Raw genomic sequence first — 27,949 nt, 5'->3', positions numbered from 1 at the left:
ACTAATACAACGTGTTGTCAGGCTAATCTGCCGCGAGTCCCAGGAGGACTCGTTTTCCCTTTGGGGACTTTTTCTTTTCTAAGTTTGGTCCCGGAACCGCTTTGAGTTTCAGCTGGTGGTTCGTACGCACAAGGTTTCTCCCTTGTCGGGGAGCGGCATAGCTTGGAAAGTAAGTAAGGGGCGAGGTAGTTAGTGTTTCCTGCTTAATTTTTGCTTGGAGCAGTACGGAGTTGGCCGAGTCTCTCCTGGTGTGTCTACGGCATGTCGTTGGCAAGGCTTTGACTGCAAAGGGACAATATCGGTTTAATTTTCAGGCACCCTCCCCACCGTCCTTTCTCCAAAATGGCCAAATGCCAAGTTGGGGGGTGGGAAGAGCAGGAGGTGTGAAATTAATATTTTTTTTTTATTCTGGTGGAAGTTTGTGAACAAGTGGGCTTGCTTTATATTGTGTATTATTTTTGATGGGATGTCTGCTTTGTTGTACCTTTAAACTTTTTTTCTCCTTCCTAGCATCTCCCAATTTATCTAGGTAAAAGTCTCTTCAGGGATTTTCCCACGAGGCAGCCTAATTGGAAAGTTGTGCAAAGGAATCCGGCAGTGGCATATGGCGGTGGGGAATTTTGATCGAATAAAACTTTTTCTTTTTTTAAGATAGAAAATGATAATATTATAATGTGTGACAGTGTAAAGGGACCTTATCTGTCTATTCTTAGCTCTTGCCAAATATGTGTTATTTTGTAGAAACTGGGAAAGCAATTTAGATTACTTGCTAATAATAGGTTGTAGCACACTTGTAGTTTTCGTTGGTGGAATGATCTGTGTAATTCCTTTTGCCCTGTAATAATAGCACTTTTAATGAAGAAAAATACCATTCAGCCAGAAATTGAATTGGAGCAAAATTCAAATTTTAAGAGAACAATATGCATTTAAATTCATATTGCTACTAATATGTTCCAAAAAATACAAGGTTTCATTCCCTTACTAAAATAACTTTTCTGTTGTAATAACAGAGGCTTGTTTTGGAATTATTTGAATAATTGAAGCAGTGGCATGATAATATATAAAATATCATTTTAATGTGGCATTTTAATGTGTGTATATAGTGTGTGTATATAGTGTGTGTGTGTATCAAATTGTCTATATGCCCATGTTCTATTTCATGAAAGTTATACTAAAAGTAAAATCCAACAGCTTAAAACAAGGTTAGATACAAGTCAACAGGACTAGAAAGCAGTCCCATGTGAATCTAATTTTGAGGTTTGACTTTCCTTTGTTATGCCCAAAACTTATATATTGCGACATTTCTGCACCAAGATGTTTGATATGCATTTGATATCCTGTGCCAGTTCCAGTAAATCTGATCTAGCTATGGTCTCACTTAAAAGACCGAAAACATATTTATCCCCTCATTGCAGGGATGTGAGTCAACTGTAACTACTGGAAATTTACTTGGAACTAGGTAGTTTGCAGGTTGGCCTGTTTAATCAAATAGTATATGAACTTTTGGAAAAGGTTTCAGATTTATAAAAGAGGTACCAAACTCTTTGGCTTAAGAATTGGGGAAAAGGGGTGTTTATTTTGTTAGTCTATTATCACCCCCTGGAAATTCATGTGTTTTGTATGGTGGGTACATTGCAATCCTTTTTCTCCAATCTTGTGCTCTCCAGATTTGTGGCCAGTAGTCATCACCAAGTTGGGGAAGATTGCTTTAACACATCAGATATACATGTTTTTCCCCTGCATTTAAGGAACCAGAGTTGACTCTTGTGACTATGCATTATCAAGATGAAGCATTTAGTTCCCTCTTGTACATTTGGTGAGCTTACTATATCTGTATTTTATGAAGTAACAATTCTTTCTTTAAGTAACTTAAAAGTTACTTAAGTTGAATTGTAGTCTAACAGGTTTCATGGGGACTGAACAATACATCAAATGATTGCTTAAACTCCTGAAAGATGAGCTAGTTTGACAGGGTACAAATTCCAGCATCCAATTATTTCTTGGTCCTGGAAGTGAACTTTGGGTTCTTGACTGTTCACTGTCTTGACTCCAGAATGAATGGTGCAGCAGTCAGGTCTTTTTATGTTTTGGGATCCATTGACCATATAGTAAAATAAAAGAAAGTTCAAAGCAGGTTAGTATTTTGCAGTCTATAATAACAAAAGAGTATACCATTATTGTTTTCATTGGTCAAAAATACCAGCAGCTGATCTGTTTCTGTTTTCTCTTATTTGATTTAACTTGATCAATTCCAAAGCAACGTGATAATTATTTTTCTGGAAAAGCTGAGAATAGACTACTACGTTTATTTAAAAAAATAATTATCTGGAATAATATTTTACTTCATTTGTTTTGAAAACCCTTGGAGTACAGTCATCTATTTCATGGGTGGTAAAAGAGAGTGAGTAGTACCTCAAGTACCAAACTGATTTCAAATTGATTGGGAATATGAGATCTTTATAGAAATATGCCAGTTATTATCATTTTTTATCACTGGGGATAGCATTTATTGACCCATTCATTTGTTAGACATATATTTCCACCTGGAGCTCAAAACAGTCTGCAAACACTATCTTCTTCTTTCTCTTCCCCCCCCCCCCCCAACAATAAGCGAGAGTGTGATTGTCCCAAAGTGAGTTTCAGTGTCTGAGGGTGGATTTGACTATGTTCCTAGCCAGTGCCTTTACCCCTATACAAGACTATTTCTTAAGGCAATTACATTTTTAACATCTGAAAATTTAAAACAAAATAATCCTTTTCTAAATGAATCAGTGAAGTGACTTAGAAAAAAATAGATGTTAAAAACTTGCAAATTCAGCTGAAATATGTTAAAACAAATTAGTTGTAATGAACTAGGCCAGAATCTGAAAAAGTAATAATAAAAGGAGTTTGTATAGATTGGTTTAAAAGAAAATTCAAATGTGAATAAATTAAAGTACTTTTAAGTAGATTCAGATATTTCTCTGGAGACAAGGGAAAATGAGATTTTCTCTGTTTCAATATATTAAAAAAAATAGAAGGTGATTCAGAACTTGGTCAGACATTAAAATTATAAATAAGATGAATGAGAAGTATTCTGCTTATTGTTGAAAATGTCAGTATAAAATAAGAAACTTTAATTTGCTGACAAAGAAATACTGGGAGATAATTAACAATTGGAAAGAGTCCAATTTCATACTGAACAAACATATGGTAACTGTAGCATGGATGTTTTATGCAAAGAGAAATGGTGCTAAAGCCAAACTTGCAGGTAGACAATTAGATCATGTGGAATTGTAGTGTTAAAATAAAAATAACATATGGTATTAGAATGGCATATATGCAAATGATAGGATGAATTCATGGAAATTGATCAAGTTTAACTGAATTTTGCAGTAGTTTTTGACTTTTTAGCAATATGATTTAATGATTTATAAAAAAAAAGTTATTGAAGAGGCATGAATTAAGTTTGATTTTTATGATACAGTTTATTAGAGACCATGTACAGTTAGGGAATTAGAGTATAAATAAACAGAACAGCAGATTGCTAGTTTCAAAGATGTCCAGCCTTAGAAAGCCAGAGGTGGATGATCACATATTGACTGATTCTCTATAGCTGTAAAGGTACAGTATAAGTGTGAATTGTTTCGCTAAAAATTATACTTCAGTCTGTCAGATTTGCAAGCCACAGTTAATGACTTAACTTCTTCCATCAAGTACTTATTAAATACCATTTTTTAGTTCCATAAAGGCCAAATAAAGAAAAGAGTGGGTGTGCCCAAACATGAATAAAGTAAAATTCAGAGGGCTGAAATTAGACAAATCTGTAGTGACAATTTAGGCTTCTTCCTCAGCAGGCTCCTAGTCACACTTAACTCCCATTTGCACATTATTATTTGCAATTTATTATTTACAATTTAAGGATTATTGGGTTTCTTTGTACAGATTTATTCAGTAAGTTCCGGGACATTAGAAATTAACATTTGGAATAGAGCAGATCTAAAAATAATATTATTCATAATGTTATGCCTTTCAGCACAGGGGCATTCAGTAACATTTCTGATTTAAGTATGAGTGAGTATACTGTAAATGTGAGTAATTAAATGAAAAAAAATTGTATCTCTAAGAAAAAGCTTTGTTTCTTCTGTATTGTTAATTTCTACTCTATGGCACATCATCTTACAAACGAGTTTGGACATATGATGTACTATCAGTGATATTGTTTAAATTTGTGTGCAACTAGTACTAAAGGTAAATTTGATACTTTTTTTAATCTTGGAAAAGGTTTCTTCCTAATGCAACTTTCAAACAGAATCTTTAAGGTATAATTATTTTTGAAGGATTCATTTTCCTTTTGAAGTCCATTTTAATGACTTTATATTGCAGCTATTTGTAATTCAATCAAATTCGAACTTTTCGGTCCATATGGCAAAAATACTAGAAGGAGTGTATATAACTTTAGTGTTTGCTATGCTATCTATCCTCAACTCCCAATGCACTGTTATATTAAGTCATCTGAACAAAGAAGCTGGAAGTAGCATTGTATTGAATACAATGGGAGTGGAAATCGTGGATTTGCTGTCATAGACGATTTCCATTCTTTTTCTTCCATTTATGAATGTTACTTCCCCACTACCACTACCACCATTCATAGGATAGCAGTAAGCTATCTGGTCTCCTGTGATGAATTGCTTGGCTTTAAAGGACTTGCTGAAATAATTACAAAGTTAATTTCTCTGAGTGCTGCAGCATCTGAAGGCTAACACATTTAAGGTGATATAGAATTTTGTGGACTATAGCCACTTCAGCAGATGCATTTTTAGTTTACGCTTTGCACATTTTTGTGAGAAAATACTGGGAGAAGATTTCATTGTTTAAACCTTGTGATTTTAACGTGAGAGTTTGATCTTGGGAAGAAAGCAGATGTCAGCCCCATTGGTTAGGCCAGACTATGAAACCAATTCCACAGGAAGGCTAAAATTACAAAAATAATGATGATAATCATAATATAGGTGGCCCTTGATTTACAACCACAATTGAGATCAGAATAAGTGGTTAAGCGAGATGCCCACATGATTGCTTTGTTCAATGACCACAATCCCAGCACTCCAGGTTATACTTGTTAAATGATCTCACAGCTCATTAAGTGGGCAAAAATCCCATATAAGGAGCCTTGGGGGGGGGGGATCCAGGGATTCCCAGGATCAGGAGCTGAAAATCTTCCCTGTCAAAATCCAGGCAGATTTTCTGAGTGAAGATTGAAGAGACGACGCTAATGTGCAGCCTTTACCAAGTCTCCCAGGGGTTTCTCTCACTCCTCTGAACACTTTGCACTCCTTACCATGTTGCTTTCTATTCGGGAGCTGAAAATCTTCCTTGCAGAAATCCAAACAGGATTTTCAGCCCGAGTGAAGAAAAATGTATTGGTCTGTGCTGGGCCTCCCCTACATGGCTGAGACACCCTGTGCTCTTTACCTTAATGTGCTGTCTCTCTGCTTTCTGCTTGGATTTGGGATCCTTCTCAACTCTGGGAGCTGGCTGAAAGAACTGCCTGCCAAAGGATTTCAGCTTTGGCAGTGTACTAGAGCAGAGCTGAAATCTTCACATTTCTGCATCCCATCAAAGAAGTTCAGTCCCCTTATCAGGCAGCTCTTTCAGCCAGCCTCCAGAGATGAATGGGAGTCCTCTCAATAGGTGGTAGCAGCTTGCAACCTTCCCTGGTGGCTTCCTCATTGATCCTCTGGGGAAGCTAGCAGAAATAATGGCAATCGCATGTGGGCACCTGGCAGCTGATTGTAAGGGTGAACAGGTTACCAAGCACCCAGATTATGATCATGTGACTGGGATGATGGTGTAACATTTTGGCAATGACTGGAAGTACTTTATGGCAATGGCTTTATGGGCTTTGTGGATTTCTCTGAGATCTTTATAATTGTTAGACAGTCATAAGTCAAGTCTACTTGTAAGAGTCTTGCAATTCTGCTCTGTACCTCCTTTCCTTATACTTCAGTGAGTTAGGGAGGTGATGCTTGAGAGACTTCCAAACCTTATCAGATTGTTCAGGACTTAAAACATGTTTCAGTCTTCTCTGAATAGGCAACAGTTTCTGCACTTGTCCATCAAGATCATCAACCTTACTCTCTACATGGGTGAGGAGAACAATTGCAGACTGGTTTATGTACATCTGACTAAGCTTAATATACCTTGCTAGGTAAATATTCAACCTCAGGCTGCCTTTTTTACCTTTTGTTTTCCTTTACATTTTGCATAAACTAATAAACATTGTCATTATTGAGATCTAGTTTGGTGTAGTGGTTAAGACACTGGGCTAGAAACTGAGAGATAGTGAGTTCTAGTCACCTCTTAGATACACAGCTAGCTGGGTGATCTTGGGCCAGGCATTCTCTCTCAATCCTAGCAAGCAGGCAATGGCAAACCACTTCTGAAATTTTGCTTAGAAAACTGCAGAGACCTGTCCAAGAAGTTGCCTGGAATCAACACTGATTCAACCCCCACCCCATATCTATGAGAGAAATCGAGCCAGTCTTTCATACTTCTTGAATATCTTTTGGGCAGGATTTATATACTCTTAGTTTAAGCAGACATTTATGATTAGCCCTAATTAGTGACTTGAGCTGGTACTTTTTGATTAGATACTTTAAACTTTGTCAAAACAATATCCTGAGAGCTTCTCTTTTCTTTTCTGTAGATCTTACTTGATTGGTAAGAATAAGGGACATTCCAGCGATGGAGGGGGATCAACAGCAAGAGGTAAATTTGCAAATTACAATACGGTATGTAGCTGGGAGAAGTTCTTCTGCTGGTATATTTAGCAGATATTTGTGGTGTGTGTAGTGTACAAGCAGAAGATGGAAGCTAACCTGATAAGCTGCAGATGTGTTGAATTTGAACTTTCACAACTCCCAGCAGGCAGAGTCAAAGGCACTAAATTGGGGAAGGCTAGGTGAGACTGATTGACTGATCTAAAGGTAAGGTTATCCATCTACTAGGCCTTGAAAATATGGTATCAGAGGCTACACTCTTGTGTATACTTGCCCTGCAACGCACTATAAATTACCAAAGTAACATTGTGACAGTGTAACCACCAATAGATCTTCCTTCCACCCTGAGAGCTGTAGCATCATATACTGCCACTCTGGATTTGTTATTAAACCTTGAGCATTCATTTGAATAAAAAGATGGATATAAATCTTATTTTTTAGCAGAGCTCCCTTAATACAGCTACTTTATTTATCATTGATTTGCCTTAAGGAAATAGGATTATATCCTTGCCTGTTGTTTTACATGGAGAGGGCAGGGTGTGCTTGAATTCCATCCAGCAAATCTTTTGTGGCAAATAGCCCAAAATGCATTTACATGAAAGATTGACAACCATCTCTTTAAAACCATTCATCTCTAAAAGGAAGAAAAAGCTCGCCTGCCTCCATTGCCATATGCTCAATACATTTATGGCTAATTATTAATTAATATGTTACAGTATTGTTGCTTTTAGGTAGGTGCTCTACAGGTAGCCCTCCACTTATGACCAGTCACTTAGGACTATTCAGATTTTCAGCTAACCTCCTTCATGCGATTTATGACTTATTTTCAAAGATCCAATGGCTGCCCCCCCATAGTCATGTGATTTCATTTATGTCACTTGGTCATCAACCCATATTTATAGCTGTTGGCAGAGTCCTGTGGCCACATGACCACGATTTACGACATTTCTTGCCAGAAACTGGCTTTACTTCTGGTTTCTGGCAAAAAATACCCACTGCACACAATGGGCTTGCGTAACAATCACTGCGTTCATTTAACCACGAGGAAAAAAGATGGCTTGTAAAATCGGGCGCAGTCACGCGACGATCCCTTAATGATCACCACATCCATAATTTGAGGTAACTTGTAAGGTCATTGTAACTATCCATGTACACTTGGAATTGCCTGTGTTTTTCAATTACAGCCTGTTTCCAAGCAGTAGAATAATTGAAGTTGTAAATTAACTTGTTTCTTAACCTACAACCAATATCAGTAGTGAATGAATTTGAGTGGTGTAAACTAGAATGTAAAAAATAATAATTAAAAAAAGTCTGCATTCTTTGTTTTTATTCCATATAGACTGTTGCAGAACCAGAACCCTTACCTAACGCAGAAGGCGATGGTCCAGAAGATGCTTCAGACATTGCATCAAATATTTGTATGTTTTATCCTATTGGAAAGCCAGTTTGCTTCATAGTTTTCTTTCAAAGCCATTAGCAGTTTTGATTAGAGTTAGGGCTTCTTAGAGAAAGTTAAGTCTTGTTTACAACTGCTGTAGCCTAAAGAGTCAGAGCTTGATGCATTAAAAGACTTCCACTTTGGATTAACCTACACATGTATCAGAATAGATGGCATATTAGACAAGGTAGAATGACCCACATCATTTTGTTCTTGTAGAACTGTGTTCTAGAGGCTTCCATGTGCACAACATATTTCTATTTTTATAACTGAGGGTGAAAGCTCATTCCCCACAAGCTCGGAGAACGAGCCTTCACCCTTATCCTATACCAGAGCTACAGATATTCACCATTTTTATAACTTTCTTTGGTTAAAAAAAAAATAAACCTGTTATTGCAGGATTGGCTGAGACCTTTGTAATATATTATTTGCTTAAAATAACTTAAAGGTAGAGACACTTAAAATAATGTGTTAGCAGGAAGCTATTAGAAAAATAGAATTTAATGAACGGTAGTTCCCATTACTTTTGCTTTGTCTTTAGAGCTGTTGCTTTCAGTAATCTGGCTTTTGGATCTGTTTTGATGAAATAGAATATTTCTATCTAAAAATACCCTAAATGACATGACAGTTTTATCAACAATGAATTCTTAAACTGGCTAATTTATATAGTAGTAACTGTAAGAATTCCAAAATTTTGTTAGAGTTAGAAATAGAGCAGTGGTTCTCAATCTTTTTAGACCGGCGACCCTGGTCATGAGCAGGCGGCGCGCATGCGCGGCGGCGCCCCCCTGCGCGGCACGCATGCGTGGCGGCACCCCCTGTGTGGCACGCATGCACGGCGGCGCCCCCTGTGCGGCACGCATGCACGGCGGCGCCCCCTACACGGCACGCATGCGCGGCGGCGCCCCATGCACCGCCCCCTGCGTGCCGGGCATGCGCGGCGGTGCCCCATGTGCCGCCCCCTGCGCGGTGTGCATGCACGGCGCCGACCCCTGCGCCGGCTGAGAAAAAAATAGTGGATTGCGTTGTTTGGCGACCTCCGTGAAATGGTCATTCGACCCCAAATGGGGTCGCGACCCACAGGTTGAGAACCGCTGCAATAGAGCATTGCTGATTCTGAGTATTTAAGAGCCAGGTAGCTCATAGGATGACAGACTAACAATTATTTGCAAAGTTTTTGCATTTAGAGGAAAGCTGATATAAATAGGATTTATAGTTATGATGTCCTCCTAAACAGAGATCTTATATTACAGATAACTATGGTATTATTCTTTCTGATTTAATGGCTAGACGAGTAAAACATGTTAATTCTTGTGGGCAAGCTGCTTAGCTTGTTTGATGATATTTAAATTGTGAGTGTTCTATGAAAGATTGCCTGTGCAAAAAAACAACTCTCTCCAATTTATGATTTGGAATAGAGTATGATAAATCTGAATCATTTTGTCTTTGGTACGACTTTTTATTGTTGACATGCAACAAAATTGGATTGTAAAGAACTGTATTACATCTGTGAACTGTTTATGCCTTCAAAGAATCAGCTGGAATCCCTTCACACAGCTTTTTTCCCCGAAAGGCACTGAAGCAATAGGGGAGGATCCTAAGGCTTTTGCAAACAGAACCAAAATGGGGCTCAAAAAGAGTGAATGGTGTAAAGAGGTTTTAGGTATACATTCTGAACCCTTCCTGTTTTTGACCCCAAAGTTCACAACCCAAAATGGAGGTTAGACTAGTAAACTTAGTCTAATAAACTTAGCCTAGTCTAGTCCTTCCATTGCATAGATCAGTGTTTCCCAAACTTGACAATTTTAAGGCATGTGGACTTCAACTCCCAGAATTCCACAGCCAGCGTTGCTGGCTGTGGAATTCTGGGAGTTGAAATCCTCATGCCTTAAAATTGTCAAGTTTGAGAAACACTGGCATAGATGATAGGCTTGTGAAAGGTCGCCACTGAATATTTGAATATTTGAAATGAATGTCACTGTTTTCATACGCAAAGCTGATGCAGATGCATTAAAAATACTTCTGGAGATGAAGATGAAGAAGAGACAGAAGATGCCCAGCCTTCCCAGCACTGTGACGGAATTTGCAACTGAAGAGGGCTCCAAAGTTTATGTCGTTGGCACTGCCCACTTCAGTGATAGCAGCAAAAAAGATGTGGTAAAGGTAATTATTGATATTTGCAGCGGGGGGGGGGTTAATAGATCATCTTCTATGTAATCTTGAAGAATTTTGTAAAATGGAAATTTTAAAAAGGAATTTCTTTATGATTGAAGAGAATGTACCTTTGTTTCAAGTTTCGATCAAATCATTTTTGTAATGTAAATACATAATCTCTTTTATTTTTTTTTTATTTTTTCTTTCTTTACTTTTCTTTTTTTTTTTATTAAAGAGTTTTATAAATTTTACAAAAAATAAAAAACAATACAAAAACAAAAAACAACATATACAAATAAAAAACAAACATTACCCAACAAAACCCCCCTTCCCCCGCCCCTACCCAAACCCCCCCCTTCCCCCCCCAGGACCTCCCAGAGCAGAATATAGGCTTAATTAAAGAAAAAGTTAAAAAAATTTATAAAAAAAGAATATAAAATAGAAATATATATATATATATAAAGTTAAAAATTATGAAAAAACTATATAATATTTTTTATATCAAATTTAAATTGTATGAATTTTATCCATTTATCCCAAACAGCAAGAAATTTCTCTTGCGTTTGTCCCTTTAAGAAAGCCGAAATCTTTGCCATTTCCGCCAAATGAGACACTTTAAGAAACCATTCCTGCAATGTAGGCAAAGATTCCTTCTTCCAATATTGTCCTACTAACAGCCTCGCAGCTGTTATCAAGTTTAACATCAATATAACCTCCTTTATGTCACAATCAGTAACTATACCTAACAAAAATAATTGTGGAGTAAATTTTACCCTCCTTTTAAAAATTCTCTGGATATTCCACCATATCTTAATCCAGAATGCTTTTATCTCTCTGCACGACCACCAAATATGATAATAAGTAGCATCCATACAACCACATCTCCAACATTTAGGTTGTAAGTCAGGGTACATAAAAGACATTTTTTGTGGATCAAGGTGCCATCTATAAAACATTTTATAAAAATTCTCCCTTAAGTTCTGTGCTTGTGTAAATTTGACATTTCTCACCCAAATAATTTCCCAGGTGTCCAATGGAACTGGCTCACCAAAATTCTGCGCCCATCTAATCATACAATCTTTAATTAGTTCCGTTTCTGAATCCAATTCAACTAAAACCCCATAGATCCTCTTAATGTGGGTTTGTCTTTGATCCTTCACTTGCTTAATAAGATTTTCATCTTCTCTGTAAAAACCCACCTTACAGTCCATCTTCCATCTATCTAATAATTGCCTATATTGGAACCAAGAATAAATAATATTTTCTTGTGCTAACTCTTCCCGTAATTTTAACTGCCAGTTTTGTCCATCCCATTTAAGTAACTGTCTATAGGACACCATATCCATTTTAACCCCTCTTTTTATTCCTTCTATTGCATGCCAAGGTACGGCCCATAATGGTACTTTGAAATCACTTTTGTAATATTTTCTCCAAACCCTAAGTAAAGAAATTCTTAAGATATGAGATTTAAAAGCCCAATCCATTTTTTTATTAAATATTAAATAGGCATGCCAGCCAAAAAGTAAATTCCATCCCTCTAAGTGAAGTATATCAGAATTTGTCAAATTTACCCAGTCACTAACTAATGTTAAAACCACCGCATCATAATATAATTTCAAATTCGGCACCTTGAGTCCTCCCCTCTCACGGAAATCTTGCATAATTTTAAACTTAACCCTTGGCTTTTTCCCTGCCCAAATAAATTTATTAAGGCCTTTCTGCCACTCAGTTAAATTGATCTCATTCTTCAAAATCGGTATCATTTGGAACAAAAAGAGAAACTTGGGTAGAATATTCATTTTTATCACTGCAATTCTTCCCATGAGGGATAATTGCAACTTTTCCCAATTCTTCAAGTCTCTCTGTACCCTAACCCACAACCTTTCATAATTATTTTTAAATAATTTTGCATTAGAAACAGATAGCATCACCCCCAAATATTTTACCTTATTAACAATTTCAAAACCCGTCAAGTTAACCAAAGTCTGCTTCTCCCGACTAGTCATATTTTTAGGTAAAATTTTTGTCTTATTAACATTAATCTTAAAACCCGAAACCAAACCATAATTATGAATCAGCTGTAATAATTTTACTACAGAATAAGTAGGTTGCGACAAAGTGATAACCAAGTCATCCGCAAAAGCTCTTAACTTATACTCTTTTTTATTAACTTCTATTCCTTTAATTTCCTGCGACTCTCGAATTTTGATCAACAGTATTTCCAGTGTTAAGACAAACAGCAACGGTGATAATGGGCACCCTGTCTAGTACCTTTCTCTATTGTAAAAACCTCTGACAAACCTCCATTAACGATAAGTTGTGCCGTTTGTTTTTGATATATTACCATAAGAGCTTGCAATATCTTTTCACCAAAATTCATCTCTTCCATTACTCTTAACATAAAATGCCAATTCAATTGATCAAAAGCTTTTTCAGCATCTAAAAATATCAGCCCTGCAGGAACTTGGTTGTTTTTATCTAAATATTCTAATAAATTAATAATTTGTCTGACATTATTTTTCATGTACCTTCCAGTTATGAACCCAGATTGATCTTTATGCACAAGGTGGTGCACAACCCTCATAAGCCTATTTACTAAGATTTTTACAAATATCTTGTAATCCACATTTAAAAGAGATATAGGCCTATAATTCTTAGGTAAAGTAAGATCTTGATCTTCCTTTGGAATCAATGATATAAAAGCAGTACGCCATGAGGGAGGAATCTCTTGACCCTGTAAAATGCCATTAAAAAGATCACCTAATGGTTGAGTCATCTCCTCCAGTAAGGCTTTATAATAAACAGCTGTTAACCCATCCGTACCCGGTGCTTTCCCTGGTTTCAATTGTTGAATTGCTAGCGAAATTTCCTCCTTAGTAATTAAACCATTAACTTCATGTTTCTGATCCTCTGTCAATTTAGGGAAACTAACCTCACTTAAGTATTTATTTATCTCTAAAATTTGCACATTAGTAGATTTATATAATTTTTGATAATAATCCAAAAAAGATTTCTTAATCAATTCCTTCTGAGAAACTAATTTACCCTTGTAATTTATTTTATCTATTGTTCTCTGTCTCTGTTTCTTTCTCAACTGATAAGCCAACCATCTCCCTGGCTTGTTAGCATTACAAAATGTGTTTTGTTTCATAAACAATAAATTGGTTGCAGCTTGATCTGCTAACAACATATTAAATTGTGTTCTTAACAACTTTAAGGATTCTTTAATACTTTCATCAGAAGGATTTAAAATCAAAGACTTTTCTTTTAATTTAATTTCATCTTCCAATTCTTTACGTTTCTGAATCTGTTTTTGCTTATGACAGTTATTCATTTTTATCAAAATCCCACGCATAAATGCTTTCCCTGCATCCCATACCATTGACATTGAAGTCCCCTTATACATATTCAAAACAAAGTAATCCTTTAAACACTCCTTTAGTTTCTGAACATTTTTTTCTTGTCTAAATAAATTCTCATTCACCCTCCAGGATCTTCTCTCCTCTTTTTCTTGAGTCAACTCCATCCAAACTGGACTATGATCCGTCAAAGACCTAGGGAAAATCTTGACATTCTTTACTCTATTATATAAGTCCGTTGTAATCAAAAAGAAGTCAATTCTTGAGAAGGATTGGTGTCTATCTGAAAAGAATGTAAATACATAATCTATGAGTATATAATTTGAGGATCTCTTTGCGGCTTTAATACAACTTTGAAGGTTTAAAGCAGTGGTTCTCAACCTTTTTAATGCCGCGACCCCCAACCGGTTGTAAATCGAGGACTACCCAACCGGTCGTAAGTTGAGGACTACTCAACTGGTGCAGCACCGTTTGCAGACTGGGACTTTTGGCGGGCTCAGCAGGGCAGAGACAGCCTGGACAATTCCTATTGGCTTTTGGAAGCCAATAGAATTAGACTCTATTCAAGAGAGTCTATTCTATTGGCTTTCAAAACACAATAGAATAAAAGGGAGTAGCACAGCTAAGGAAAAGGGGGGAAAAATGGCAGACTGCGTTGTTTGGCGACCCCCGTGAAATGGTCGTTCGACCCCAAATGGGGTCCCGACCCACAGGTTGAGAACCACTGGTTTAAAGGAAGAATGGAGTGTATGACAACCTTCTTAGGACAAAAGTCCTGATGTGAAAAAAATAAGAATTCTTTTCTTTACGTAAAAAGAAGCGTTGTCATCTTCTTTTGATGACTTCTATAAGAATACTAAAAAAAACTAGTATTTTTTAAAAAGTTCTTTTTAAAAAAGATTATTTAAATTATTTAAATCATTTGAATAATGTAATTATTTTAAACTTGTAAAATTTTGAAAACAGAACACAAGCCTTTATACTTCGTTGCATTTTTAAAGATGTCTCTGATGAGGCTATTCGGCACTCTAGTATAGAACGTTGCAGGTTGGTTCTTTTTAATTTTGTCCGTAGGTTTGAGCCTGAATCCATCTCTTGCAGACAATACAGGAGGTTCAACCTGATGTGGTCGTGGTCGAGCTGTGCCAATATAGAGTTTCTATGTTAAAAATGGATGAAAGAACTTTGCTAAAGGAAGCCAAAGAAATCAATCTGGAGAAGCTTCAGCAAGCTATAAAGCAGGTATGTGTTCCTCTGTGATAAAGTCCACTTGTTTTGGGCGTATGAGATAATTCATCACAAAGAGATTCAAACCATAACTTTTCAACTTTTATAATCGGCTGCAACTGAGTCTGGTGTTAAGTGTACAGCACGAAATCAACTGTATAATTCTTTTTGTAGCTTTTTCAAGAGGTGTCCTTTAAAATAAGTATGCACAGCATTAGCACACAGCTGTGAATAACAGCATAAACTTGTATAAGTTTAAATTTTCCAACATTTTCTGAAATTCCTACAGGAAAGGATTGTTTGAGCTTCCATTGCTTTTTCACACTCTGAGTCAGAACTGTTTCTTTTATCGAGGTCAGGGCTGTCCAACCATGGCAACTTTAAGACTTGTGGATTTCAACTCCCATATTCTGGGAGTTGAAGTCCACAGATCTTTTTTTTTTTTAATTGAAAATTTTTATTTTTTTAAAACATACAATCATTTATAAAAATACAATAAAATTTTAGAATAGAGAACCCCCCCTTACCCTCCCTCCCACCCCCACCCCCCCTCCCTTCACTTCCCAGAGCAGAATACAGGGTTAGAAAAAAAAAAGAAAATTATAATAATTAAGAAAAAAGAAAAAAAAAGAGAGAAAGAAAAAAAATATCATAATTAACCTTTAACTCCATAACCTATAAAACAATTCTCTATAATATTTGATATTCATTCATAAAATAAATAAAACTTTTTAATTCCATACTTTTTCTGAATATAATCTATCCACCTTCCCCATACAGTAATATATCTTTCTTGTGTATGATCCTTTAAATAAGCAGAAATTTTTGCCATTTCTGCAAAACTAGATACTTTAAATATCCATTCTTCTAAAGTAGGCAAAGAATCTTTCTTCCAATATAAACCTACTAGTAACCTTGCTGCAGTTAATAAATTCAACATCAAAGTAGTTTCTTTTTCATTTAAGTCAACAAAAATACCAAGTAAAAATAGTTGAGGAGTAAACTTTATCTTTTTTCTAAAAATCTTTTGAATGTTCCACCAAATCATAATCCAAAAAGCCTTTACTTTTTTACAATTCCACCAAATATGAAAGTATGTCGCATCATTATTGCCACATCTCCAACATTTGGGCTGTATGTTGGAATACATACAAGATAATTTTTTAGGATCTAAATGCCATCTATAAAACATTTTATAAAAATTTTCTCTCAAATTTTGAGCTTGTGTAAATTTAACATTTCTTATCCAAATTATCTCCCATAAATCCAATGAGATCGGCTCCTGTATATTCTGAGCCCATTTAATCATACAATCTTTAACCAATTCTGTTTCCGAATCTAACTCTAATAAAACATTATATATTCTTTTTATATGAGCCGGACCTTGGTTTTTAATCTGAATAACCAATTGTCTATCTTCTAGTGTTATTCCCTCTTTCTTGTCTACAGTCCATCTATCTATTATTTGTAAATATTGAAACCATGACTGTAGAATATTTTGCTGCCTTAATACATCTAGGGATTTCAAATGCCAATTCGAACCAGAACAAATTAACAATTCTTTGTATGAAATTTTATCAAAATTTGTCCCCTTAGAGGTTCCCTCAATTGCATGTCTGGGAATCCCCCAGATAGGTATTTTATAATTTAATCTATAATAATACTTCTTCCAAACACGAAGTAAGGCATTCCTCAAAATATGTGATTTAAAAGTCCGATCAACTTTCTTATTAAAAATTAAATATGCATGCCAACCGTATATTAAATCCCAACCTTCCAAAAAAAGAATATCCATATTTGTTAAGTTAAGCCAATCACTTAACCAAGTTAGGGCGGCTGCATCATAATATAATTTCAAATTAGGTGCCTTAAGTCCCCCTCTTTCTCGAGCATCCTGTAATATCTTAAATTTAACCCTTGGTTTCTTCCCGGCCCATATAAAATTATTGATACCCTTTTGCCATTCCTCCAAATTTGCCTCTTTTTTAAGAATAGGTATCATCTGAAACAAAAAAAGAAACTTTGGTAGAACATTCATTTTTACAGCTGAAATTCTCCCCAACAATGACAATTGCAATTTTTTCCAATCTCTTAAATCCTTTTGGACTTTTGCCCATAGTGGTTCGTAATTGTTCTTATACAATTTTCCATTTGAAGCAGTTAGATATACTCCCAAGTATTTAACCTTTTTTACCATCTGAAAACCTGTGGCTTTAATCAAACTTTCCCTTTCTTTAACTGACATATTCTTAGATAATATCTTAGTCTTATAATTATTAACTTTAAAACCAGAAACATTCCCATACTGTGTTATAAGTTCTAATAAACCATCAATCGCCTGATTCGGCTGTTCCAAAATTAAAACCAAATCATCCGCAAATGCCCGCAATTTATACTCATTCTTCCTTATCTTTACACCCTTAATTAACTTCGATTCCCGAATCTGAATCAATAAAATTTCCAATGTTAAAACAAATAACAATGGGGATAATGGACATCCTTGTCTTGTCCCTTTTTGAATATTAAAATTCTCAGTCAATCCCCCATTTACAACAATTTGTGCAGATTGCTGCTGATATATAGCTTTAAGTGCATGTAAAAAATTGTCCCCAAAATTCATTTTCTCTACCAAAGAAAATAAAAATTGCCAGTCCAATTGATCAAAAGCTTTTTCAGCGTCCAAAAAGATAAAAGCCACAGGAATCTGATTATTCTTATCCAAGTACTCAATTAAGTTAATAATTTGTCTAACATTATGTTTCATATATCTCCCTGTTATAAATCCTGCTTGATCACTATGAATCAAGTCTTTCATAACCTGCATTAATCTATTTGCCAAAATTTTTGTAAAGATCTTATAATCAACATTCAATAATGAAATTGGCCTATAATTCTTAGGCTCTAAGTCCACAGATCTTAAACGTTGCCAAGGTTGTATACCCCCCGACCTAGGTGTTTCTAACCTTAAGTCTGGGGTCAACAAAAGAGCTATCATGTAATAATCACTTCTTGCTCACTGCTTTTCAGAGGGGGTGGAGATGAATTGCAGTGTGGTGTGAAGAGCTAATATGACTTGGTCCCTTTTCCTCTGCTCAGCCATGCTCTGGACATTGTATCCACTTTTTATTGCTTAAAGTTTAAATGAGCCATTGCATATACGTTGGAAATAAACCAAGCAGAGAGAGAGAAGAGGAAAGACCAGTTTTTAGTGGCGGAGAAGGCGATTCTCCAAAGTATGCAGGGGTATAAACAAGGCTCCTCCAGAATTGCTCAGCAGCCATTTGATCCTGGGAGCAAAATGCTGCTGCACACAAGAGCTATGCTTGTACCCTCAAACCCTCCGAAGCACCTTTGACTCTTAACATTTTGCATAGCCTTAAAATACATAGCCTAAATAGTTTGAGAGAGAGAGCCCCAAATGCAACCCAAGAACATTTTAAAAATGATAATTTCAGTTATGTCAAATCTTTTTGGCAGGACAATCTAATCAACATTTTGAAATGTGATTATATGGTGCAACTTCCAACAATGTGCAGATAGAGAACCATGACATGTAATAAGCTTTAGATAATAGTCTCGGAAGACTGGACTTAATATTCTAAACATTTCTATTTGTTCCTGATTAGGTATGGGCAGAGAATGGGTGATCAGTAACCTGTGACTCACCCTAAAGAAATAGCTTCTGTTTCCTGTTACAGTTGTCAATATTGCAACATTTAGAAGTTACAACAAAATGGTTTTCTAATCTACATTTGAAAACAGGAAATGGGAGGTGGCTCAGAGACTTAATGACACTGGAAATGGTCTCAGCTCTCACATTTCAAGCCCTAGCACTGTGTGGCAGGGTAAGCTCCTGTCACTTGCTTCAGGGCTTGTCCACCTACAGCAGGGGTAGTCAACCTTGGCTCTTTTATGACTCGTGGACTTCAATTCCCAGAATTCCTGAGCCAGCTTAGCTGGCTCAGGTATTCTGAGAGTTGAAGTCCACGAGTCATAAAAGAGCCAAGGTTGACTACCCCTGACCTACAGTTTGAAAGCATGTTCTGTGCAAGTAGATAGATAGGTACCACTTTGGTGGAGCGATGAGTTGGTGCTCTGTGCAGGCAGTCAGATGACAGCTCTGAACCTTCCTGGTTATGGTGTCCATTTGCCAGGCAGCTCTGGGAAGGGAGGGGGCCTTGCGTGATGCTGTAGGAAGAGTCATTCATCTTTCTCTCTGGTGCAAAGCCAGCTTGCTGTCCTGTGGTGCATCTTGGGAAGCATGCAAGTGTCTTCCAACAATGCTGGTATCTAGGCAAGCCAAACTATTACTCGGCAATTGCCTTGTGATCTCCTGGCTCTTGTAACAATGCCCTATGCTAACAACAACTTGAATTGTTAAATTTTTACCAGTCCCAGATTATGAATCAAATTGAAAATTAACCATAACAACAACAACATGCACCAATGACATTTAGAAATTCTGTCTTAAAGTAAAAGTACAGTCTGATGGCAAAGGAAATCAACTAAGACCACAATATCATTAGCAAAGGAGGAGAACGCTATATTGTTTTTAAAGTAGAAAATCAGAATTTTAAAAAAAAAACAAATAAACCTGTTTTTGTTTTAAGTAGCAAGAAAATAAGCTGTATGTTGTGTTGGACCTTTTAATTACTGATTTACTTAGGGAATTATTTTTACTGTTCCTTGATAAGAAGGTTGAAACAATAAACATTACTATGCTAGAATGAGTCAGATAATTTTAGAACCATTTTCTTCCCTTTTGATTTTCCAGGAAGGAAATTAACAGATGACTACACGGTTTTTAGTTACTTTTGGATTATATGTACATAATTATCACTAGTCTGAATCAATCCACTCAAGGATGCAGACCTCTTCACTGAATGTTGTTGATCATACAGGAGGGCCTTTGCACACATTAGAATGATGTGTCAGTTGAAGCTTTCTTGGATTGGGAGGCTTGGTTCATAGTCATTCATGGTCTCATTAGCTCTTGTATTGACTACTGCAATGTGCTGTACATGGGGCTGCCCATGAAGAACATTCAGAAGCTACACAGGAAGTAGGAAGTAAAGGGTATTGGATATTTGACACATTGTAACACAATTGCTTCATGAACTGCAATGGTTACCAGTGTGTTTCCAGATGCAATTCGGGGTGCTATTATCTATATATTACTAACAATCTCATTGTCATGACCTTTAACTGGGTGAAATGGTGAATCATAAGGCAACAACTTTTTAATCAATACCTCAAATGGACTAACTTATAGAATGTGTCCAAAATCCATGACCCGGGACTTTCAAGAGAATGAAATTTGGGGAAATAGTTTCAGTACTACTGGATGATGCTACATTGTTGCTGCAGTCATAGTCTTCATTTTCAATGTTTCATGACAGTTTCTCAGCCAGTCTCTCAACCCCTGCCTGCTGTGAAGGGGAGGGGAAGGGGAAGGAAAGAAGGTTTATGCCTGAGTTCCACAAGCAAAATCAATGGGGAAGCTGGCAGGAAGTTAGAAGTCGCTACTGCTCCCACTGGTTTTTTTTCCCACCCATGGTCATTCTGTTTAGCTAAAAAAATATTTCTGAAAGGATGACCCCCATAGGGCGCGGATTGTCCTAGTCACTTTGAAAGCCTTCATGGCTTGGGGTTGTGTTATCTTAGGGCAGTGCTTCTCAACGTTTGTGTGACGGCGACCCCGGTCACACAAACGTGCCGCGCATGCGCGGCGGCGCCCCCATGCGCGCCTCATGCATGCGTGGTGCGGCGCCACACCCATGCGTGGTGCCACACCCATGCGTGGCGCACATGCGCGGCGGCACCCCCATGCGCGGCATGCATGCGCGGCGGCGCCCCCCGAGGGGGAAAAATGGCGGATCGCCTTGTTTGGCAACCCCTGAGAAATGGTCGATCGACCCCAAATGGGGTCGCGTCCCATAGGTTGAGAACCGCTGTCTTAGGGACTGTCTCTTCTCAGTTGTTTCTACCCATCCAATTCAGTCAAGTAGGTTGGACATGTTACAGGTCCTGTTAGCAAAGGAATGTTGGGTAGCAACTTGCATTCTTTGCCATGGCCCCTCTCCTCTAGAATATTCTCTCTTCAAATATCAGGATGACCCCGATCCCTGCTGCCCTTTTGTAAGACCATGAAGATTTGGTTGTGTGCATGGACCTAGGCCCTGTATGTATTAAGGCAGCGGCCCCCAACCTTTTGGGCACGAGGGACTGGTTCTGTGGAGAGAGGTTTTTCCATGGACCAGAAGGGGTGTGTCTTTGGTGTGCTGCCCGCATTCCGTGGACGAGGCTTTGCTTGTTTGCATGGCCCGGTTTCTAGCATGCTACAGCCCGGTGCCAATCCTGTGTTAAGGGGCCCATTTCCTGCTTGTATGACCATGCACAGTAACAGTTTACTTGGTGCCATATGTATTTATTTTGTACTGTTTTAATTGTTTTTAACTGTTTTTATGTTTTATGACGGATGTCGCCCAGAGTCACTTGATGAGATGGGCAGCTATAGAAATCAAATAAATAACATAAACAATCATTTTAATCCAGTGCTGGCTGGTAGATAGATGGTTTTTGACTTCTGTTAAGGGTTGAAAGAGCCAACTTCTATACCTAAGGGAGGACTAGAACCTGTCGCTGTACTCCTCGCTCACCATCATCACCACCACAATGGCTCTGTGTGTACACCCCCCACACACACACACTTTATATAGTTTGTAGGAAATTTGGTGCTAAGCCAGCTCCAAGTGGTAGAATAACTGTTTTTTTCCTTTCACAAGACTGTTAATGGAATTATATTTGTCTTTTCTTCTATTCAATTCAAGATTAACAGATTTATTTTAATGATGTCTCTTTCTCCCTCATGTTAGAATGGGCTCATGTCTGGATTGATGCAAATGCTGCTGCTGAAAGTCTCTGCACATATCACGGAACAATTAGGAATGGCTCCCGGAGGTGAATTCAGGGAAGCTTTCAAAGAGGTGAATTTAAAATAAAAATGACGATACTTTTTTCCTTGAGGCAATATTATAAATTGCAAAAGACTGGCAGCTAAAAAAAAAAATGGAGATATCCATTTATTTCATCAGATTCTCCTGGGCCAATTTCTGCCTTTTAAAAATGAAAAGAAATTCTTAAAAATAACAACTTTTTTTTTAAAGTATCCATTGAACAGAATGGGACAACTCATTGCATCCAACTCACTGTGGAACAACTCAGCACAGGACAATTCAACAAATACAAAAGTTAATTTTGACCGAACTGTGCCCAGTAATAAAATAAAGTCAATCCAGAAATACAGGAGTTACAATAATTTCAATTTATTATGGTCATCAATGATAAAAGTAAGTGAATGAAATGATTAATACAGTGTTGAATAGTCCTGCAGCCAGTTGTGCTGTGGTGAGTTGGCTGTAGCGAGTTGTCCTAGACCCCATCAGAGTCTGTGCTTCTCTACTATAGGTTTCAATCTCAGTGCTAATGTCAAGTATCTGTAAGGATGGTGGTTTGGGTATATAGCCAAGGAATTTGAAAGAGATTTCAAAATATTCTGGCATACATTAGCATATAACTGTGATGCTCAGTGTTTCTCAATGTTAGCAAAGCCCTACATCTAGATGTAGGACTTCAAGTGCCCAAATTCCCCAGCCATTATGGTTTGCTGGGGAATTCTGGGAATTGAAATCCCTATAGATAGTCCTTGATTTACAACCAAAATTGGGATTGGAACTTCCATCATAAATTGATGGGGTAACAAAGTGAGTCGTCACATGTTTGGACCTAATTTTTTGATCATTTTTAACACAGTCATTAAGCAAAACACTGCAGTTGTTAAGTGAATCACACAGTCGTTAAATGAATTAGGCTTCCCCAATTTATTTTGCTTGTCAAAAGCCAACTCGGAAAGTCACAAATCACAAGCACATAATCCCAAAATGCTGCAGCTACTGTAAATGTGAGCCAGTTACAAGCACCCTGACATTGACCACACTTTGACCTGTAAGTGGTGTAATGGTCATAACTTTGAAGATGGATCATAAGTTATTTTTTTATCATTTGAACCGTCATTAAACAAATAGTTGTAAATTGAGAACTATCCATCTTAAAGTTGCTGAGATTGAGAAGCACTGTTGTTAGATCACAACTCGGTCCAAAGCTATCATCTTTGTTTGCTCTGAAGACATGTTTCTCTTCATGCTAGTATTACTTCAGTGTATTTATTTATTTATTTATTTATTTATTTATGAGACTTATATACCGCTTTAAGTGCAAGCACTCTCTAAGCGGTGTACACCAGTAAGCAATGTATATATATATATATATATATATATATATATATATATATATATATATATATATATATATTTACATTGCCCCCAACAATCTGGGTCCTCATTTTACCTACCCCGGAAGGATGGAAGGCTGAGTCAACCTTGAGTCGGTGAGATTTGAACCTTTGAACCTATCTGATGGATGATAACTAAAATGAAAGAGATAAATATAGGCAACATTCAGTTTGTTTAATTTGAACAGTGATGTTGCCTTACTATATTCTCAGGGATTATATTGGCATCCAGAATCTAAAGAGTGTTCTAGATTCCCTGGATTGATAAACTGAATCCTCCCAGTGTGGTTGATCCCATATATTTAAGTTCCCAGTCTAGTTGCTCTTTCAGATTGTGTGATATAAAAACATTTAGTCACCTTCTGCTGACTCAAATCTAAAACTCTTTAGCAATTTGAAAAGTCAGAAATGATTTTACTTGCAAAAAGGAATTTTTAATGGCAACCCTTCCCCCCCCCCATTCCCCACAAGACCCATTCAGTCTTTTCATTTGCCCTGGGGCTTAAACCCCTAGAAGTTTATTTTCATTTATATCACATAAAATCTGGTTGTTATGTTTACTGCCAGGAAGCCACATATATCAAAAGCTTTCTCTTGAACCTGGGTTGTGGTTAGTTTGGGTATTCTGTAGAAACAAAAGTACAAACTTTATTATTATTATGGATCATCGCACAGTCAGCCAGATGTTCAGACTGGATTTGGCATTTTGTCTACCTATCGAGTCCTTACCCCGGACCTGGGATAGGCAGATCTGGATGTTTGATGGTATTACAGATATCGTCGCAGGATGGAAGCAGTTCCTAATAAGGCTGCCTTTTGCAATTGACTAATAGCGAATTTGTCAATGCCAATGGTGTTCAAGTGGTGCTCCAGTTGTTTTGGGATTGCACCCAAGGAGCCTATGACTATTGGTACTACCCTTGCTTGCTTTTGCCACAGTCTTTCTATTTCTATTTGTAGGTCTTTGTATTTTGTTATCTTCTCCAGTTCTTTCTCTTCTATTCTGCTGTCTCCAGGCACTGCCACATCCACTATCCAGACTTTTTTGTCTTTCTTATCGACAATTGTTAAATCTGGGGTGTTATGTTGCAGGTGCTTGTCTATTACTATTATTATTATTATTATTATTATTATTATTATTATTATTATTATTATTATTATTATTATTATACCATGACAATATCTTCCAATGGGTGGCTTATCTTTACTGATAAACGAAGATTAAAAATGAACCAAGACATTCATGTCAATATTATTGTATATCCTTGCTGTTAGAAACTTATGCAGCGCTAATCTGACTCCTGTTTTAGGCGAGCAAAGTGCCTTTCTGCAAGTTTCACCTTGGAGATAGACCCATTCCAGTCACATTCAAGAGAGCCATTGCTGCACTTTCTCTCTGGCAAAAAATAAAGCTTGCTTGGGGCCTCTGTTTCCTGTCTGACCCGATCAGGTAGGCATAAGTGTGGCAATTAGTAAACAGATTGCATGGTTCTCAAGGGATACTAGATGCTTGTGCAAACATTTGTAAACACAGTGAAAAGAGTGGCTGAGGACAGCACGTCTTTAGTGCCAGTTCTGTGGCAAAATCAGGGTAGGGTAAGATTTGCTAAACAGCTCCCTAGTAGGATATAAATCTGTAGTTTAGTATACAGTATTTATATAACAACTCACAGGAAAAATATAACAATTTAGAAGGTAGAACATACAGTGCATGAAAAAGGACATATAACAAAATCTTTATTCCAACATGAAAGGCAAAGTTCACCCAGTAAGCAGAACTTCAGAGTATAAATACAGAATTACTATGCTGGATGATAGCATTGTTAAGAAATCAGCATGTGAGAGAATGTTGTATTCAGAGAAATTTTTTTAAGAGAGACTGTCTGAAAATTACTCTTCAACCACAATTTTAAGGAAAGTTGAAGTAGTAGAATGCTGCTAGACAAACAGAAACTACTGTATGTCTGAATTATCTTTTAATTATGGAGAACATTGTAGAGATTAACAAGTTGCCTTTCTTGTTTTTACTTCCAGAAAAAAAAAATCTGCATTTAAAATTTAACTTAAAGCAGTACAATATATTTAAGCATTTAAAAACATTTTGCAGTAAAAGGCACAAATAGCCACTTTCTGTGATCTAATTATATAAAATATATTTTAGAAAGCCAGTAATTTTAGCCAAAATTTCAGATTTAGAATAGTTTATTTTATTCATTTTGTGTATTTCCTTGAAATCAAAAGGGTAGATTGAACTTGAAAGGGGAATGCAATACATAGAAGTTAAATTAAAATTAGGGTCTCATAAAAATTGTTACCGGTAGTCTTCAAATCTTTTCAGAATAACAACTATCATGTCATTGACTAGATGGAGTTTTATTTCCCTGTGAACAGGGCGCTTTCATGGAATTCTAGTGCTTTTAAAAATATATTTGCTTTTAAATTTTGCAACCAGTGATCTGTTTTTGTATTTATGTCTTATTAGCTGCTTGTTCAAGAGTGTTATCTAGGCTGTTTGATCTAGTTAAAGTATCAGATGGCAAATGGTTGCACACATTAAAACTGAACCCCAAATTCCTATTTTTTCTGCTGGCATCTCAGGCAGTGTGAAGGAAAAAGGCCAGGATATACCTGAGATGGATGAGACATTGTATGAATTGGGATACTCCAGAGCTTCCAGATAGCCAGCATGTCAAGGCAGAGTAGAAAAAAATGGCAAGTTTTGGCTTAGTTGCTCAGTTTTATAAAATATATTAGACATTGGCATCTAATGAATAATTTAACTTCAGTCAATTATTTTTTAGAACATGAAAGGGACTGTAGTTTATGGATGAAAATATCTCCCAATTTTTTAATATGCTTTTGTCTATTTAGTTGAATAGGGCATTGGGCTATTTTAAATCTGAACTATATCAGTCCATCCCAAACATCAGAATGGGTAGGGTTTAGGATTGAGGCTCGTACCTTTTAACCAATAATGCCTTTACAATAATTTTAATTATCTGTGGACAGTATCAGCCATGTTAAAAAGGAAATGGTGTTAAATGATGAAATTAAAAAAGGGTAAACACCTCTAATGTCACCAGTCATGCTCATTGAGCAATATCTTCTTATTGCTCTTTGAATAAAGCAACCAGAATCAAATGTTTTAATCTGGATACAGAGTTGAGGTAAGATTTGACATGATGCTTCAGAGGAGTTTAAAAACTGCTTTGAAGGCTAACTGAGCAGCCTCTTGCAGCAAACTCAGAAGGATGATAGGGACACCCTTGCATACTTGTGTGCTGAAATCTGATGCAATTCTCTAAATTGCAGTATTTAACTCACAGCACATGTTTTTTCTATTACTGCTCTGTAAATGCCTCTGACTCTGTAACTCTGAATCAGACAGTAATGAAATTCTTCTGTCACATTTAGCATAAACAGCAAACCAGACCCATTTGGATACTATCATGGCCGTGGTGATACGAGAATAATGTAAAACAAGGTCTAATGACTGAGGAGTTGTGTCTAGTGGGCTTTTTGGTATCTCAGCTGTACCAAATCTTCTGTTGTATCACATGCAACATAAATGTAACAGCCAAGCAAAGCTAAACATCTCCAAAGAAATGACATCTTATAATTAGAATGTGTTTTGTGTACTTTTAGTCATCCACACCTCCCACTCACTCTGTGAGCATAGTAAGGTAACAGCTGTTTTGTTAAGTTTCTATTGCCCGTTCTTGGTAATAGAAATGCCTACTAAGTTTGTTTACAAATATGTTGTTGCCAACAGTTCTTGGTCCTGAGCCAGATTTCCACTGCATGCAAAGAATACACACAATGATTATTCAAAGGGTTACTTCGCTTGCAAGAAGGTATTACATAAGTTTAGGTTATATTTACTGCCGCCATAGTTAAAGAACCTTTTTCTACAATTGTGATGTCCAGATTGTATTGGACACTAGTTGAAAGAGGAGTCTTGCAAGATCAAGCCTTCAAAAGCAAATGACAAAATGTTCAATGTTTCTTTCATAATCTCATCATTGCATTGCCCTTAATTACTACAAGTAGTCCTGCACTTACAATCATTCATTTATGACCATTCCAAAGTTACAACGAAAGTGACGTAAGATCATTTTTCAAACTTACAACAATTTCAGCATGCCCTTGGTCACTTGCTTAAAATTTGGATGGTTGACTACTGGTTCATATTTATGACAGCTGCACTGTCTCGGGGTCATGTGATCACCTTTTGCAATCTTCTCAGAAGCAAAGTCATAGGCAAGCCAGATTCACTTTACAACCATGTTGCTAATTTAAAAGCTGCAATGCTTCACTTAACAACTGTGGCAAGAAACGTTGTAAAATGGGGCAGAATTCACCCAACTATCTTGCTTAGCAACAGAAATTTTGGGCTCAGTTGTGGTTGTAAGTTGAGGATTACCTGTACTTAATGTGACAGATCAGTTTTTTAAAGACATTTGACATTTCTAAATCCTTTTTTTAAAAAGTAATGCTGTTAATAAGTATCACCAGAAAAATAAACAACATAAATCCACAATTCCCAAATAAGGAGAATATTTAAAAGTGGGCTGTGTAGAAAAACTATATACATAATTTATAGCAATCTTTCCAGTCAGTAAAATGAGCCAGATAGTTGAGGGCAATATGCTCACATTTG

General features: G+C 36.8%; 1 protein-coding gene across 2 annotated transcripts in view; it reads left to right on the top strand.

Annotated features, from left to right (window-relative positions):
• Window positions 1–27,949, top strand: part of TRABD (TraB domain containing) — a 35,712-nt gene continuing 7,763 nt past the window's right edge. Inside the window, exons 1-7 of one of the 2 annotated variants that reach the window (XM_039338741.1) lie at window positions 1–169; window positions 6,689–6,750; window positions 8,101–8,179; window positions 10,196–10,362; window positions 14,814–14,954; window positions 21,815–21,925; window positions 24,600–24,739. In XM_039338741.1, coding sequence (XP_039194675.1) covers window positions 6,727–6,750; window positions 8,101–8,179; window positions 10,196–10,362; window positions 14,814–14,954; window positions 21,815–21,925; window positions 24,600–24,739 — 662 coding nt within the window. In that variant the 5' untranslated portion in view covers window positions 1–169; window positions 6,689–6,726. The remainder of the gene's footprint in view (window positions 170–6,688; window positions 6,751–8,100; window positions 8,180–10,195; window positions 10,363–14,813; window positions 14,955–21,814; window positions 21,926–24,599; window positions 24,740–27,949) is intronic. The other variant, XM_039338733.1, reaches the window with a different exon arrangement.

This window comes from Crotalus tigris, unplaced genomic scaffold (assembly GCF_016545835.1).
Source record: "Crotalus tigris isolate CLP2741 ecotype Arizona unplaced genomic scaffold, ASM1654583v1 scf7180000017549.6302385, whole genome shotgun sequence".
NCBI lineage: Eukaryota > Metazoa > Chordata > Lepidosauria > Squamata > Viperidae > Crotalus > Crotalus tigris.
The sequence above is the reverse complement of the archived record's forward strand: the minus strand, read 5'-3'. Positions and strand labels throughout refer to the sequence as shown.